This window comes from Lepidochelys olivacea (assembly GCF_965140295.1).
Source record: "Lepidochelys olivacea isolate rLepOli2 genome assembly, chromosome: 11".
Lineage (NCBI taxonomy): Eukaryota > Metazoa > Chordata > Testudines > Cheloniidae > Lepidochelys > Lepidochelys olivacea.
The window spans coordinates 26,586,146-26,603,938 of record NC_140421.1 but is presented as its reverse complement, the minus strand read 5'-3'; the positions used below and the strand labels follow the sequence as shown (position 1 = coordinate 26,603,938).

Sequence of the window (17,793 nt, the reverse complement as noted above, 5' to 3'; positions counted from 1 at the left end):
ACCCCAATTTGGATAATAGGCCTGTGCACATTCCCCTTAGGTGAAAGGATCAACAGTTAGGAAACTATCCTGGGACTCATGAGACCCAAATTCAATTCCTTTCTCTGCCACAGACTTCCCTGTATGACTCAGGGCAGGCAAGTCAGTCTCTCTGTGCCTCAGTTCCTGATCTGTAACATGTGGATAATAGTACTTTCCGATCTCACTTGGTGTTGTCAAAATACTTACACTAGAAAGATTGTGAGGCACTCAGATTAGAGAAATAAGGGTCGAGGGAAAAAAATGGCAACTTTCAAGGGGGTGGAAGACCTTTTTCTGCTCCCCTCCAGCTACCTGCCACCACCACCCCCACGGCCCAATATGGAAAAATTGGAAGTTTTGGGGAACATTGTAAAGAAACTGTTACATGAAGTATTTTCTCTCAGACTGAGCAGTAAACATTTTTAAAGTAATGTTTAAAATATTGTTGCTGCTGCCCTTCAGTCCTTTACAAAGCATTTTAATGAGTATTAGAAATGAAGGTACTTTATTTACAAATTTTACAGTCTTAGGTTATTACAATTCGTATATATCATTGGCATACATAGTCTGAAGTACATGAAGTTCAGAATCAGAAGTTGTGGATCTTTCAGACACGGATTCTGGTTAGACATAGAAAAATGCTATGCATTTCCACGACTACATGCGTAACTGTTGGAGTTATAGTATACTTAGGGTGACTATATTTCTCTATGCTGAATACAGGACACCTGGTAAAATTACTCGTATTCAAGCGAGTTCAACCACAATCAATCAGAACTATGCAGTACAAACGTTCAGATTAACATCAGGTTGACTGAGCCCCTGTTAAAAAGAAGAAGTACTGCGTAGTTGGCTTCTTTTTATTTACCTTACCTTTAAGGCTTTAGGGTTCACACAGGGAGGGGTGACAGATACACACAGACACACACACAGACCCCCCATACACACAGGGACATGTGACACACCCACACTCCTATACACTTCTCTCACGCTTGTGACCGACTGACCCAACCCTCCATGCCTGGCTGGGCCCCTGAGACAGACCCGCCTCTCCTGGTACCTGGCGCTGCGCATTCCCGAGGCAACACATGGGGGGGAGGCCAGCACGCAGGGTCACATGCCCCCTCCCCCAGATTTCTGCCAGCAGTAGCTTTTTGGCACTGTGTGGGAGGGAAGGGAGCTGCTTCCAGCAACAGAGGAGGTGGGTGGGAGAGGGATGACCTGGCCCATGTTTGCAGAGCTCATCTCTTTCCCCCTTTTTCTCAGGTCACCAGCCCAGCCAGAGGCACTGGGGGAAGGAAGGAGCCTCCTGGCCAGGCTGATGGTGAGCTGAGCACTCTGACCAGGGGCTGGTTCTCTGCACAGCGCTAGGAGCAAGACGTGCCCTGCCAGGGATGATATGGAGGAGCAGCGGAGCTGTGGAGGTGAAGGGGCAAAGCAGGGAGAGGACAGCGAGCGGGGGAGCACGTAAAGGGATGATGGGTGGGCAGCAGAAGCAACACCTAACCAGCCGCTGCCTGGCGCCTGCCTACACTCACTAGCCACCGCAGCACACAGCCAGTGCCAGCTGGTAACGGGACTGAGGGCAGGGCCCTGCTAGCCAAGAGCCAGCACACAGCGGAAGGCTGTGCTGATGGACCAGCAGTAGGATCATCTGGCTCGCGCACTGCAGCTTTGCCCAACCTCCAGCCTGCCACACCCATGCCCATCGTCGGCCACTGGACCTCCCCACTCACCACTGGCGGGTGGGCAGCTGGCAAGCAGAGATCCGGCCAGCAGCAGGACCCGCCCAGCAGCAGGATCCGCCAGTACCGATGGAAGGGAGAGACAGAAAATATGGGACAATCTGCCCGTTTTTAAGACAATGTCGGGACACCTACAGGAGGGTTTAAATATGGGACTGTCCCTTTAAAAAATGGGACATCTGGTCACCCTAAGTATACTGGTTCATACAATAGCTAGTTTCATGTACGATGACACTTACTGTATCAGTGATAATGCACTATTAAAGACTCTGGTGTTGTTGTTACTATAAAGTTAGGATATATACCCGAATTTACCATTAGTCCTTAATACTGAGCTCTGCTAACTAAATTATACGGAGTTCATTTCCTGAGCTCTCTCTAAAAATTTTAATTTCATCTGTATGTGCATGTATGTAAGCGCTATTTACATACTGTTTGAACCTTAAGGATAACCTTCCCTTTTGTTTACAACAATACTGATGGTTTTTATTTTCAACATTTTTTTCCTATTTGCCAACAGGTGAAAATACACCTAAGTACCTTGGTTTGCAGCTGCAACCCCACCCCTAATGCTAGATGTCACTATTCTATAAAATCAAAAAGAATTGATACTTAAAGAATTGATACTTATTTATATCATACCAGACAGTCCTTTTTCCATGCGTGGGATGAGCACACTTCATCCCTACTTCAGATGCCCCAGGAACCCCTCAGACTCTCTCTACCACTTACATCACTACCAACACTCACACAGTCCTGTGCTTCTCTGCCTTTAGCCCGCTCTTGCAGGGCCAGGACGGAACAGTGGTCCCCCTTTCTTGAGGCCTCTTCATACACTGGACTCACCTGGCCCTGGTTACCCACCTCTCCCTTCCTGTGTCTCTTATACCCCTCAGCTGCTGGACGAATTGGCTCATCAGCTCTCCCAGCTTGATCAGCTAATTAGCCTGCATATCCGCAGCCAGCATTCTCCAGAGGAGCCGACTGATCAGAGTGCTGGCTAACCTGCTAGCTCTCAGCACTCTTGTCACAATGTGACAAGTAAATTATACAGAATACATTTCTCATCCTTGAATAAGTAAATAAAGTTTAGTTTTGATAAGCAAGTAACTACTGGGAAAAATTGAAATTTGCAGAATTTCCATGGAAAAAACCCAGGTTTTTTCCATACCTTCAAATTTCCAGGAATTTTACATTCCTGATTCAGATACTATAAGAGTGGGGACCACATAGGTATGTAAGAGATAAACAAAGGTGAAGGTGTATTTTGGTAACAAATACAAAAGAATTCATTTTACCAAATGCTCCATTTCCTTCTCAAAATTAGCTTGGGCCAGTTCAAAGATTGATAATGATGAAAATTATTTTCTGTTGCCACCTTCTTCCTCTTCACCGGCTTCACGGACAGCACTGTACCTAGTTTTAAAACAACCAAAATTTACTGTGCACTTGAAGATCGTCTCTGGCATGAACAGCAAAGTTTACTGGTGTTTCAAATTTTGCAGTGCAATAGGATTTCATTCAGCAGACAGAGGGGCACAGAGAAATACTGTAGACACTTTGCATAATATAAGACTCTTTTCTGACATTTTATGTCTCTTACTAAAGAAGCACTCATCCAGATAAATCATGTATTTCAAAAAAGTGTTCTGATTTTAAACAATCCTGAACCCCAACTAGGAGGTTTTCTTGGAGTTACAAGGAGGACCACAATCAGCCTTCTAAAGTCAACGTCCACTTGAAGGATAACACACACACACACACACACACACACCCCCCTCCAGGGCCAGGCCCCATGGCTGCCTCCACCGCTGTGGTTTCAGATGAAGTCAGTAGATTTCCATTTCAGGAAAACAGGTTTAAAGAGAAGGAAAGGGCCACTATATTTCAGACAGCTATTTCGAAGAGACTTTGATTTCTCCAGTAGACAGACCCAACAGGACAGACATGTGCCTCTGAGCAACAGCTCTTTAAGAGTTCTTAAAGGGAAGAGTTTGGGGTATTTTATGGGTTTTGTTTTTTTTTTTAAATAGACAGCTTTCTCACACTCTAAAACCTGATAATTTGAAGGGAGGTAGAGTCCCCTGCTCAGTATATTGTAAAATATTCCCATGGGGAATCCACTAATATTCCAATATGGATTTTTCTTTGTAGCTAAGGAAAGCCTTGGTTGCCCCACAGTCACTCAGTAATTGTCCACCTTCCTGCCCTTCTCCCCTATGTCATTTTTCTGCTTCCATACAAACAGTGTCAGCTCAAGCAGGGTTTACTGTATATTGCACACACAGGCTACTGTCTCAAATGACTTGCACTCAATATCCTTTCAGTATCCCGCAGACACTGCTGAAAGACATGCTCTGAACTTTGCTGCTTCAGACTGCAGAAGTCTGAACAGTTTCTTAAAAGAAAACCTACTCTGCATCTGTATTCCACTCTACATTCACAATTTCTTCAAGCGATCAGACTGGCATGACTAACACCACTCTGGAATCAAGGTCTCATCTAGACGTGACCTTTGGGTTTTGAAAGGCTAAAGCAAGATAAAAATGAAGGAAGGAAAAGGAAGGGTCTGTAAGAAGCTGCATGGGGTAAATAGGTTGTGTTAGATCTTGTTCTGCTTCACTTAGATGTAGCATTACAGGCTCAGTTAAGAGATTTAACAAAATGGACACAAAATAGGTGTATGCATTAGGTGCTCTTAGTAAGAAAAGAAGTTCTTTCTGTTTAGAAAAATTACATTCAGTGAAAAGTTGCAACCGAAATTTGCCTGCATTCTGTACATTCATACTTTTTTAAAAAAAAAATCCAGACACCAAGAGCTAGCAAATTAAAGGAAAAGATAATCAACCAAAATGTTCCAAGCCATGGAGGCTAAATGGATGCCATTTCAATTATGCACACACCTCGCTCCACACTAGATCATGCAATTCATCTTTTTCTTCAGTAAAAATATTTCCCCTTCTGCACTTGTCAGTAAGTTACGGTTTTGGCCATTTAGAAAGGTATCACAACCACCACTACATAACTTCACTTATGCACATCTAAGTCTTATACATTTCTAAGCCTTTTAAACAAGAAAATAGACAAAGATGAGACATCTACTTACAACTGAAACTTTGAACATTGTTCACATGGAAGTGGTTCCCTCTTTCCAGCTGTAGATATCTAAATACAGTCAGCTGTTTTAGCAGGCTGATTGCAATGCAACTTACACAGCTGAGAAGGTTCATGAATGGCTAGAAACACATTAGGTATTACACAAATCAACATGGAAGAAATAGGAAATCTTTAAGTGACTCACTTTGATGGCTGCTGTTGGTAGGTGGTGGTAAGGACATAGGGTGACCAGTGGTGGTAGGGGGTAATGGTAATCAAGAGTGCATTTTTACAAGATATTATGAAATTCCAATATTCCTCACACTCAAAACTGTAATATTAATCTTGAAAAAATTATAGGGAAAAAATAAGCATATTCTTATGGGAAGGTCCACAGTCAGCAGCTCTCGTTTCCTCTTCCATTTTATCTTTTGCTACAGCCAATCACTGACAGCGCTCCGTTAAGCAAAGTGTGAAGCATCTCTGCATTTCTTCCAGTATAGAGCGTCACATCACTTTCTTAACCAAAACAGCCACTACTCCCCAGTTTACCTCAGGGGAAGTGGAGATTTCATACAAAGTCTCCTCTGACCATACAAAAAATCCAGATGGATGGAGCAGTATTCTCTGAAAGCGTCTCTTATGACAGTACCAGAGTGAACAGGAATATCCAGAAGTCAATTTCAGCACTACCATCGACTGCCTCCCCTGAGATGTACAAACAACACAATGAAGTCTGCCAAACAAGAAAGATATACACAAGTCCAGCTGCTGAACACATTGCAAGCAATTAGCATTCCTCTAAATCTTTACATCTACCATTGCTGTTAACACTGAGCTTTGGTGCACGAAAACACACAACATATATAAATGGAAAAGCCTCCTTGGAAAATCCATTGAAGCCTCATATGTGCTAGAATAGCTACAACAGCTAAGAAACACGGTCACAAAACAACAATGAAGCTAACAGAAGTTCTTAATGCGAACAATTTTGTGACTAAAGAATGTGTAAATATATTATTAAATAAGGGAAACATTTAAACTCTTTGACAAAGGTTAAGACACAAATCAGGTCTGTTTTAAATTAAATGTGAATGCCTAACTACAGCATTACTAAGGCACAATACATTTAACTGAAGTATTTGATACATTTTAAATATATCTTGTGACATCAAGTCAAGACATATGATCAATTAAATGTCAATTAGAGGACTTATTTTCACTTCTATAAGGACACCCTTTAGGGGGCCTCAAAGTGCTTTACAAAAACTAGTTAATCTTCACTTGATAGGTGAGTCACAGGAAAGATAAGATAGGACCTTCTTGACTTTTATTCCCAGCTCTGCCAAAGACTAAATGCACAGTCTCCTGCCTTCACATCAGTTAGATTTCCTCCTCTTTGCACCAAGAGCAGGAGAAAAAAAGAAAAGAAAAAGCCTGTCATTTGGTAGGCAGGACCATATTGTAGCTAAAGAAAGGTTTGCTTTGGGATGCTTCAGACAAATGTATCCAGATCGCCTTTATTGGAAAAGGATTAATGGCACTTGTGGTTGCTAGAAGTCAACGATAATGAGGAACCAAGATTTACTGAAGGTTAGTGTTTCAGCACCTTGCACAGCTCCCATTACGAACAGGCTGCAACATGGGAATTTAGCTCTCTGCCATGGACTCAGGCTCCTTGGCACCACATCTACTCATGTTCAGCATTCACCCATATGACAAAGCTGGAAACTAAGGATCACCAAAATTGCGCTCCTCTGGTCCAGAGTTTTTGGCTTGTCCTACAGTAAGTAAAGGGGTTCACCTTGGCCTGGGATCTGTTTCAAATACTCTTAATGCCCAGCTAAAGAAATCAGCAACAGCTCTTCCTGCAGCACCTAAGGCTGCATCTTCAGGAAACCTCCCACCATTAAGCTTTTGTGATGGTGCAATCACTGTTAATTAAGTCCAGCCACCAGCATTTGTACAATCACATCATCTAGCCTGGCTCATACACAGTGGTTTAAGACATTACCAATAATTAGTGTACACCAGAACTCCCACTGCTGCTGCACACAAGGGAAATTTCACAGAAACAGACAACACCAATGTGTTCCCGGTCTACACTGGCAAATAACAGCGCTGAAACTTTCTCGCTCAGGGGTGTGAAAAAAAACACCCTCCTGAGCACAGCAAGTTGCAGTGCTGTAAAGCACCAGTGTAAACAGTGCCCCAGCACTGGGAGCTATGCCCCTCATTGAGGTGGTTTTTTTTTTTTTTTTTTTAGAGCGCTGGGAGAGCTGTCTCCCAGCGCTGCGCTGCAAGCACACAAGGCACGTTAAAGCACTGCCGCATAGCCAGTGTAGACTGGCCCTTAGAAGTGGCCTAATCATGTACTAACCCAGCCTAGCTTGTGAAATCTGGCAGGATCAGAGATGGAGGTGGTTTGAAGGAAAGCAAATTTAAATTTGAGAATACAGAAATGTCTGCAGAAAGCCCTTATCTGTACAAATATATATTTGCTGTTAAATCTCTCTTGTTGCCCTAAATTACAATTGAGAATGCAATATATTAGATTTTTAAATTCATTGGGTGTTGGCTGTTTTTCAAAGAGGGAAGCTGCAAAAATTAATTTCCTAATAAAGAAGGCAGCTGCAGATCCAGCCAGCCCTCATGTACCAGACAATTAACTCCTCTGTTAGAACCAGAAACTCTACTCCACTAATTATTCCACTGCAGTAAGAACTCCACCTCCTAAACAGCTTCCCCTTCAATCAATTAATTATTAAGCATAACAGAACCTAGAGCAATCTACTCTTTTTAGCAGTTCCAACAATTACTCCCTGGATGGCTACAACTACAGTCCTTAAGTTAGTGAAACATGTTTGTTCTGCAGCAGATTGGGAAGCCTTATAAACTGACAGAAAATGTAGTACTTATAAAAGATGTATCCCATTTACCTTAAGCTAATTCATGGGTTGGAGTAGGAGGGAAATCACCACAGAAATAAAGTGACAGATTTGCCAGCACTCCGCTCTTCCATCTCTAGAAATAATCAGGCATGGAAACAACACAGCCCAACACGACAGGAAAGTTAGCACTGCATGACACATCTTATACATAAAGCAGAAAGATGAAAGGCATCGGGGTCAACCACATGCTTTGCAATGTATCAACTTATGGTGTGCGAGGATTAGTCATGTTTTCTAAAAGAGAAGAACCCACCACACATTTGTATCATTGCATAGTGTCTTTGGAGATGATAGGCTTCAAAGACATAACATGTTTATCTCTGCAAGCTGCTTGTATTTCATTACAGGTATCTCAGACTAGCTCTTTTACAGAAACAATGCTTAAACTTCATGGGAATAAAGAAGTTAGGAGGGGGCAGGGAAATGAACTAAGGATGCACAGTTATAACACATTAAAGGTTTCCAGCTTAAGTTTTCCCACTAGAAAAATTGTAACAAAAAAAATATATCACACACCTAATGAATGACTGTACATCAAGTATGTATTGTGTGTGTTGTATAAAAGGAAAGAAAACAATCTCAACACATGGCGAAATATATTTTTTCAAAAAAATATTAACACATTTAACGGAACAAGTTGACAGGTTAGATTTTGATAAGTTAAAATAAAATCAACTTCACTAGCAATATAGACATTCCCACCCCACATCAGTTTATGAGAGTTTAATTTCTAGTATTTCTAGGGTGTCTCACATCAAGATATGTGAGTCTACCCTTGTGCATTCAGAGGTGGAAATATCGGTGTGGATTTCATTAAAAGAGCAATGTGCCATGCAGCAGCAAAGGGAACCACCAAATCATGTGAACGGCTTTCAAGGACCAATGAGGATTTTATGCCACAGTGTCACTGCTCTACTATCCAATCGTTTTAGGTCTTTTTGCTAAATAAGTTAATTAGGCATGAATGATCCAGATAAATAGTCTGCGAAGATCTTTAAACAGAAAGAATTTATGGATCTAATTCTCTTCTTACGAGTGCAACTTTCACTAACTTCACTATCATTCCTGCATGAGAGAGAGAGAATAGTCTGACCTGATACTTTAAGGGGAAAAATATAGTGTCAATAGTAAACGCATTAGAAAACTAGGTAAAAATAGACATTTTTTCCCTAGAAGAATGGGCTGTCATTATTTGCGTCTGACAAGTACTGTGTTATGCTGTGAAACATCATTTGCTTTTTGCTCCCTACATCCCTACATGTTCTCTAGTGTCCGATTAACAAAAGAAAAAATTATTCAATGTCTCTTCACAAAAAATGTAGTCACTGAACACAATAAGGAATCTTTAGAGCAGATCAAGGCTGAAACAATAGATAGTAGGACTTCCCTCTGATGGAACAAGCCATGCTAGTATAGGTTTCAGAGTAGCAGCCGTGTTAATCTGTAATCGCAAAAAGAAAAGGAGTACTTGTGGCACCTTTGAGACTAAAACTTATTTGAGCATAAGCTTTCGTGAGCTACAGCTCACTTCATCGGATGCTAGTATATGGACCCTTAAACTTGTTCCATTTTCCTTACTGGTTTTTCTCTCTCACACACACACTTTAAAGCCCACCAGTGCCACACTTAGTCAGCTGGAATGCATCCTGTTGAGCAACAACTAAAAACAAACACTCCTCTCCCTCCCTCCCCCTATGTTGCCTGCACAACAAGAGATGTGCAAAACTCAGCAGATTCAGTATGCAGAGGTACATGCCAATATTTTGCTCGCATTCAGCCCTTAGTTTCATCTCAAAAAGGAATGCGAAACCAGAATCAAAAAGTTAATTTCTGTCTCCTTCCTGGAAATACAGAACACTGACATTAGGACAGCCAGAAGTTAGGGCAATCCACAATGCTAAATATCATAACTAAAACTAAAGAACATCAGTTTCTGCCTTTCACGAACAGCAAGCTTCAAAATGAGTGGGCACTACAGATCCACCTGAAGAACAAACTTGTTCCTGCATTTTTTCCCTCAATTAAGTTCAATTCCTTGCTCTTTATTTATTTTTTAAATTTGGGAGGGAAATATATTGCAGGCCCACAAACTTAGCTGGGAAAATAGTCTTTTTACATCACAGGCTGCTTATTTCCTTGCAGAGTCTCCCTGTGTATCCCTCCCAGTCCTCAATCCTGCAAACACTTAGGCATGTGAGTACAGTAGCTGCAGGTGTTAAGTGTTTTCAGGTCACCAAGATACTTCACTGGCTGAGCTGTGCACACCGCTTAACACTCACAAAATACAAGGAAAAAAAAACTGTCAAGGAAAATACATTTGCAGACACATCAGGCAAAACCAAATAGCTAACAGAGTCACCTTGATGGTACAGAGGAACAAAGACAACAAACTAAGCAGCAGTCTACTGAAAATCTGTTTGAAACTCAATAAGGAATCCAGTAGCTTAGTTAAACGTGAACTGCAAAAGAAAGCAATTTATTTATTGCTTTTTCCTCTTCGTGCCTACTATGATCAAGGTAAGTTGGCCATCATGGCAAAAAAAGGGTTAAGTCACAGTAAAAACGCAGGAGTCAATTTGAACTTAAAGATAAGTCTGACACACTAAAATTTTAATTATTATATTGTTGGCCATGAAAAATTGAGAAAAGGTAATTAGTCTCCAATTTGCCATTAAAAATCGATTAAAGCCATTTTATTATATTAGTTTATCCATACTAAACGGTACACATGTACAGCCAAATCTAAGAAGATTCATGGAGGAGGCTGGTTCAGGTGACAAAGACCATGGATGAAATCCCACTCCTATTAAAGTCAAGGGGAATTTTGCCATAGACTTCAATGGGGCCAGGATTGTTTTAGATAAGCAAATCCTGAAAGTCACAGAGTCATGGGTATGATAAAATACAGCTTTACTCAAGATGTATAGAAATAGACTCAAAGATGTCCCAAAAGAAGTTGGGGGAGGAGGAGTCATTTGCCTTTTTTAAAAAAAGAAAAAGAAAAGAGAAAGCAGTAATTTTAAGTCTTCCCATCCTGTAGTTGCTGGAGGACCTTCTGAAACCCCATAAAACTGTAATAGGAGAAAACAACAGGAGGTGCATGATGTTGAATATTTCACAAAGAAAGCATTTCCCCGCAGTTGTTTGTCAGGAGCTTGAGTTAAGAAAAAAAAAAAAAATCTCACTTTAAGGATTCAGAAGAGTTGGATTAGACATCTTTTCCCCTTTCAGTTATTCAGGTTTCAGTCTTATCTTTTGTGATAACAAAACTCCACTAGTTTTACAGTCTTCTCATAGAAAAATCAGTCCTGATATTGCTGAAGAAAAAGAAAAAGATGCTGGACTAACAAAAGACCCACTTTGCGGCCTTTATTCAGAAGCAACAGAGGAACATTTGAAATTGTGGTTGATTTGTTTAATTTAGCTTGGCAGTTCCATCTTAATAACTTTATGAATGTTAAAGAAAAAGAGTGCTCTTCTAAAATGAAGACTATGCTGCGAACATTTTCTAGCAGAAATGTGATTTTTCTGTGGGTAAGTATTACTAGTTATTGGAGCTGAGCATTCAATCTGACACACTAAATAATGAAGATCAATAATACATTCTATTATTAATAGTATATTGCAGTAGTTCCCACAGGTTCCAGTTAAGGTCAAGGCCTCAAGTGTGAAAATATTCTTATGAATGTTTATAATTCGAAAACTGTAAAGAGATACAGAAAACATCAGCACCCTCAAGCCAGTTTAAACTAGCTGATTTCCTCACAGGCATCATGGCAGCGAACCCAACTCAGGAGATACATTTTTTTCTCTGTTTAATGTGACAGACTTACAACTAAGCAAACCAAGGCCTGGTCTACACTATGGGGGTAATCGATCTAAGTTATGCAACGTCAGCTACGTGAATAATGTAGCTGAAGTTGATGTACTTAGATCTACTTACCGCGGTGCCTTCACTGTGGTGTGTAAATGGGAGATGCTCTCCTGTCAATTCCACTTGCGCTTCTTGTTGAGGTGGAGTACCAGAGTGGATGCTAAAGCAATCAGCGGTTGATTTATCGCGTCTATATTAGACACGATAAATTGACTCCTGCTGGATCGATCACTGCCAGTTGATCCAGAGGGTAGTGTAAACAAGCCCTAAGTCTCATTGGATGTCACTAGGTCTTCTTCCCAGACCCTAGCTATGTCATGAGAAAGAGAAAGGAAGAAGCTGTTCTGGTTGAGACAAGCTTTCCAGGATGATAAACTAAAGGTGCTGAAGATTTATCCTGCCAAACCACAAGCTATACACAAGGTTCAAAATACACCTTTACATGTCATAAATTAGAGACTAAGTCCTCCAGTGCATAAGAACTAGAAAATATCTGTTTTTCGTTTTTGTCTTTGGAGAGAGCAGCTAATGCTTTATAGTGATGTCTGAGCTCTTTCTTCACCTGAATCATTTTAAACTGAACTCAATGTTTTCCAAAGAACTACATTATAAGCAGAGATGAGCTATAACCAGAATTACAATTTGCACATGGTTTCACTTCCATGAAAAAAAATAAAATACCACTTTACATTCAAATTCTCTGTAAACTGATTTAGTCAGATTCCAGTTTTTTTAAAACAATTCTACTTTTAATTAATATACTTTATGTGTTGTTTAAGATCACTGACATTTGCATGGAGAAGATCTCTCTTTCATAAGGCTTCATCTCTTTCTGCCAGTTATTTCTCCTTCATTCTAAACATCCATTGCCTGAAGTCACAATCCTCTGTTTTTGACATCAGATTAATTGCTGTGAAGATTATTATGATTACAACTGAAGGTGAGGAATGAGAATTTATCTGCTCAGAAAGCAAATATCCTGTTTTGATGCAATGCCCTCAGTAATTAAAAAAAGAGAAATAGACTTTTCTATAACATTTATCTCAAAACATTTCAGTTGTTCATGAGTCATTTAGCAGCTCTCTCATGAAAAACTGCTTGTCCTTCCAATAAATTCTGACAATACCTGTAAGTAGTTGAAATAAAAACCTTGTTAATAACCAACTAGCCATTTATGTGGTTTATTATTTATTTATTGATCTCAAGCACTTATCCAAGTATTTGGTTATAAAAATAAACCTTATAATGAGTAGCATAAATATGGCTGTGATCACTGCAGGCCAAAATACAAAACAAAGCACCAAGGGAAAACAAAATCCAGCAAGTCAGACAATTAACCACATACTAGCTCAAGTAGAAATTACCTGGTCCTACATCATGCACTGAAGATCACCAAAGCCCCATGCTGGCAGACTGCCAAAACGAGCCATTCAAAGATAAGGGCCTCCAGTGGAAAGCTTCAGCTCCAAGAACTTACAGCAAGCACACCCCAGACAATCTTAACTGCCATGATAAGCAAACAGTCTGTGGGAGAGTTGGGTCCCAGATAGGGTGACCAGATGTCTTGGTTTTAAAGGGACAGTCCCATATTTAAGCCCTCCTGCAGGTGTCCTGACTTTCTTAAAAGTGGGCGTATTTTCTGTCTCTCTCCCCACCCCGCATCTGTACTGGTGGTTCCTGCTGCTGGCTGGATCCCTGCTCACCAACCACCTGCCCACCAGCGGTGAGAGGGGAGAGGGCAATAACTGAGAATGAGGGTGGGTGTGCGAGGCTGGTGGTGGGATAAGGTTGGAGCACACGGGGCCGGCCGCTCACCCTGCTGGTCCATCAGTACAGCCCCCGCTGGATGCCAGCTCTTGGCCAGCAGGGCCCCACCCCCATCCTGTTTCTGGCCGGCAGTGCCGCTGCAGTGGCTGGTGAGTGCAGGCAGGTGTTAGCAGCAGCTGGCTAAGTGTCGCCTCTGCTGCCCACCCATCTGCCTTTTATGTGCTCCCCCTCTCGCTGTCCTCTCCCTGCTTTGCCCCTTCACCGCCACCCCACCAGCCCCGCTGCTCCTCTATATCCCCCCTGGTGCGGCGCATCCCATTCCCAGCGCTGTGCGGAGAACCAGCCCCGGGTCAGAGTGCTCAGCCCACCAACAGCCTCGCTGGCAGGCTCCTTCCTTCCCCAACTGCCTCTGGCTGGGACAGCACCCTGGGAAAGCCCAAGACCCTCCGGCCTGGGTCGCTGGCCAGGAGGAGCCGAGCCCTGGACGTGCCAAAGCCCCACACAGCACTGGCATAGGGAAGTGTCTCTGCCCCTCATCTAAGCTCTGGAGTAGAGGGGTGGAAGCGATTTCCAGCCTGTGAGCACCCTGACCCTGCAGGCTCCACAGCAGCCCCCCGGGCAGGGTCTTAGCATCCTCTTCACTTGACCTCGGTCCTGCCCCCAAGGAGCGTGGGGCTGCTCCGTACCCTAGGAACCCTTTCCCTGCTGAGCCACCTCTCCCTGCGGGATAGGAGGCGGCTGGGTTATGTTGGTGGCCAGCAGCAGCCTGGAGGTGTTAGCTGCCTTTCGACACTATGTGAGACACTATGTGAGGAAGGGACAAGCTGCTTCCAGGCACAGCGGGGAAGGAAAGAAGAGATGAGCTCTGCAAAGACAGGGGCCAGGTCATCCCTTCCCTCCCCCCTCCCTCGACTGGAAGCAGCTCCGGTCCCTGCCCTCCCGTGCAGTGCCGAAAGTCTGCTGCTGGCCACTTTCTGGGGTGAACCCTGGCAGAAATCTGGCAGGCATGAGACCCTGCATGCCGCCCCCATGTGCTGCCTCAGGAAGAGGCAACACCAGGTACCAGAGAGGTGGGTCCACCCTGGGGGCCCAACCAAGCATGGAGGGCGGAGATCGCCAGAAAGGGAGGGTTGGGTCGGTCACTGCCCGTGTGAGAACGGTGTATGGGAGTAAGTGTGTGTCTCACCTCTCCCACGTGAGCCCTAAAGCCTTAAAGATAAGAAGGTAAAGAAGAAGAATCCAACTGTGCACTATTTCTTTTTAACAGGGGTTCAGTTAACTTGATGTTACTTTGAACGTTTGTACTTCATAGTTCTGATTGATTGCCATTGAACTTGCTTGAATATGAGTCATTTTACTAGGTGTTCCATATTCAGCATAGGGAAATATGGTCACCCTAGGCCAGGATCATACAGGAATCCAAATAACCACATAGATTGCTTTTTTAGTGATCATGTTAGATATGCGCTAGTCAGTGATTCCAGAGCTGCTGTTATGAAGGTTACTTCTCAGCGTGATATGCTGGTGGAACAAGAATATTGGCCTGTCCAGAAATCTGTTGTCACTAGGACCTGGAGTAGTGAATTGATGCTTAAATATATATTTTAGACTTTGTGGTAGAAAGAAACACCACATGTGGATCTACTTATCTAAGGATGAACATTTCAACTATATCACTAACTTGCCCACAGAATGAGATTTTACTACACTGCTTCCAGACGATTCAAATCAACGATTTGTTCTACTGGAATCTGTAACCATTTATCTATGTGCCTCTATAAATAATGCATAATAAAATTTAATGATGGCTTTGCATACAAACTATGCTCAACAACTACATACTGCAAAACTACACTTTTTTTTTCTGCTTCGAACGAACAGGTTAGGATTTAATCTCTGCCTCCTGCTCCTGACCTCACATGGCTCCAATGCAAACACAATGCAAAACAGGCGCAGCAGAGCTATCATTGACCGAGCACATTCAGGGAGCACCGATCCTGTTGTCCACAAAACACACTGGGCGCGGAGTAACCACGGGTCGGTGCTCAGACGCCCGTAAGAACTCCAAGCACGACTCCTCGCGTACAGCAAGAGTGGCGGAAGGCTCTTCGATCCATTCGAGCGAAGAAACTTTCCCGGGAAAGAAGGCGGCCTCCAGCGACTGCCGCACTGAGCTCTCTCTAGCTATGTGACAGCAAAGGGGCTGAAGGGAACCCATCAATCAGAGCACACGCAGCCCGTACACCTCTCTCCTTCCATCTGCACCGGCCGCAGCCTGGCGGGTTTTTACACAGCGCCGCTGGGGAGACACGGAGGCTGAGAGCAAGCCAGGCCCGGGGAGAGGGGAAGAGGAGAGAGACACGCACACTGAGCTCTGCAATTCTCTCCCGAAATTGTTGTCACCTGCCAATCATTTGAGGTACCCCACGAGCGAGGGAGAGCGCGAGCATGCCCAGTGAGCAGAATGACATCAGCCTAATCAATACTGGGGGCTGGGAGGCTGCAACCCAGGTGGGAAGCGAGGCCGACTCCATTCAATTCCTCCCCACCGCAGGTACGAGCGAGGGGAGCGCGGCACGCGGGCAGCCCTCTGCCGCCTGGCCCCGGGGCCGGAGCCGCGGGCAGCGGAGGCGGTCACTGGTCCCCGGGAGAAAGCCGGGGTGTGCAGAGCAGTCTCGTGCCACCCGCCCCACTCTGAGGAACTTCTCCCCCCGCCCCACCCCACCCCGGCGTCTGCATCCCCCAGACCCTTCGCATCCCAACAGGGGGCCGCGTGCCCGCAGGGCTGCTTTCCCGGGGGGAGGGAGAGACAATAAACTCCAAGTCAAAGGAGGAGGAGAAGAAGGAGGAGGAGGGGGGAGGATTGGGAAGTGAGAGAAACCCCTGGGGACGTGCCCGTGCTCCTGCCCCAGCCCCCTCCTGGAGGAAGCGGGTTCCCCTGCAATTCTGCGGCAGGAGCCTGCCCAGACCCCGCTAGCTACACCGGAGCCCTGGGACAACCCGCCCCCCCGTCCTGGGGTGGGAACAATGGGCCGCGGCAGGGAGGCAGCCAGGTGCCCAGGGTGCGGGTGCTGCGCGGCGGGGGGGGGGGCGATGGTGCTTTTTGCCAAGGCTGCAGAACAGCGGCCCCAGGATGCTCGGCCCTGCGGCAGCTGGGAGCGGGGGAGGGGGGCATCCCGGCGAGACTTACCCCGATCACCACCGTCTCCTCGCCTTTGAACTTGGGGATGAATTTGTCCCCGCGGAGGATCTCCGCCTCGTTGAGGGGCCGGAACCGGCACATCACTTTGATGCTGCATTCGGCTGGGTCCGCCATCTCGGAGGGGTGGGAGGGATGCTGAAGGGCGAGCTGCAACCCGCGTGCCTAATGCATCCAGCGTCTAGCAGGCAGGGACCGCAAACACCCGGGTCCCACCGTCAGCAGGTCATGGGGCGGGGGGAGTCAGAGAAAGCAGCGACCCTGCGTCGTCCAGCTTCTCCAGCAACAAACCAAGCGGCCCCGCGGCAGAACCACTTCTGCAGAGCGCCGGGGCGGGGCTCGCACCCCGTGCGGGGACTGCAGGTGGCTCTCTGCGGGCGGCAAACAGACAAAGCGGCCGCTCCTTTGCCGCTTCAGCTTCGGCAGCCTCTTGCAAGCCCCACCGCCTCTCGCCTCCCCGAGAGGCTTTGTGACTTCACCGCATTACATCAGCCCCGCCCAAAGCCCGGGCTCCAGGGGAGAGGAGCCAACAAAGCATGCTGGGAGATGTAGTCCTCCGAGCGGTGTACAGGTGGGGTCCTGGACGGCAGAGAGGGGAGGATAGGCCGTGTCCCACTTTCTTTGAGTGTCTGACTAACTACCGATAGCTGGGGAGTGAGGATTGATGGGTGGTGGCAGTAGGCGCTATTTTGAAAGCCGTTTACAGCTCCCCAGCTAGAGGAAATCCTCTTCTAATTAGATCAGGGTGAAATTCAAAGTTTCATAAATCACACACAATTTTAAAGTGTTTCACAATGACAAACGTATTTCCCCGGTTTTGGACAGCTCTGTTTCCAATCAGGGTCTTGAATTTCCAGTCCTGGTCGTTTTTGTTAATTTACATTCACATTACACCGCTCAGCGGGGAATGAGCTCTCAGAGAGTTATTTTTCATAACTCCTCCTCTCTCCCCATCCCCTAAACATTTTCAATACTCCAAAACGTGTCAGTTTGGGTGTTTGTTTAGCTTTTTTATTATTATTTTTCTTCCTTTTGTTTTGTTTCCAGTATGGGGTTTCATCAGTTTAACCCTAAATCCAGAAACCCCAGTTATGCTTAATTAAAAATGAGAGAGAGAAAAGGGGAATAGACCCTATGGTA

General features: G+C 44.7%; 1 protein-coding gene across 3 annotated transcripts in view; it reads right to left on the bottom strand.

Annotated features, from left to right (window-relative positions):
• Positions 1-17,107, bottom strand: part of KIF5C (kinesin family member 5C) — a 144,885-nt gene extending 127,778 nt beyond the window's left edge. For all 3 annotated transcript variants that reach the window (XM_084643821.1, XM_084643820.1, XM_084643822.1), the window contains exon 1: positions 16,645-17,107. In XM_084643821.1, the coding sequence (XP_084499947.1) occupies positions 16,645-16,770 (126 nt within the window). In that variant the 5' untranslated portion in view covers positions 16,771-17,107. The remainder of the gene's footprint in view (positions 1-16,644) is intronic.
• Positions 17,108-17,793: the final 686 nt, after the last annotated feature.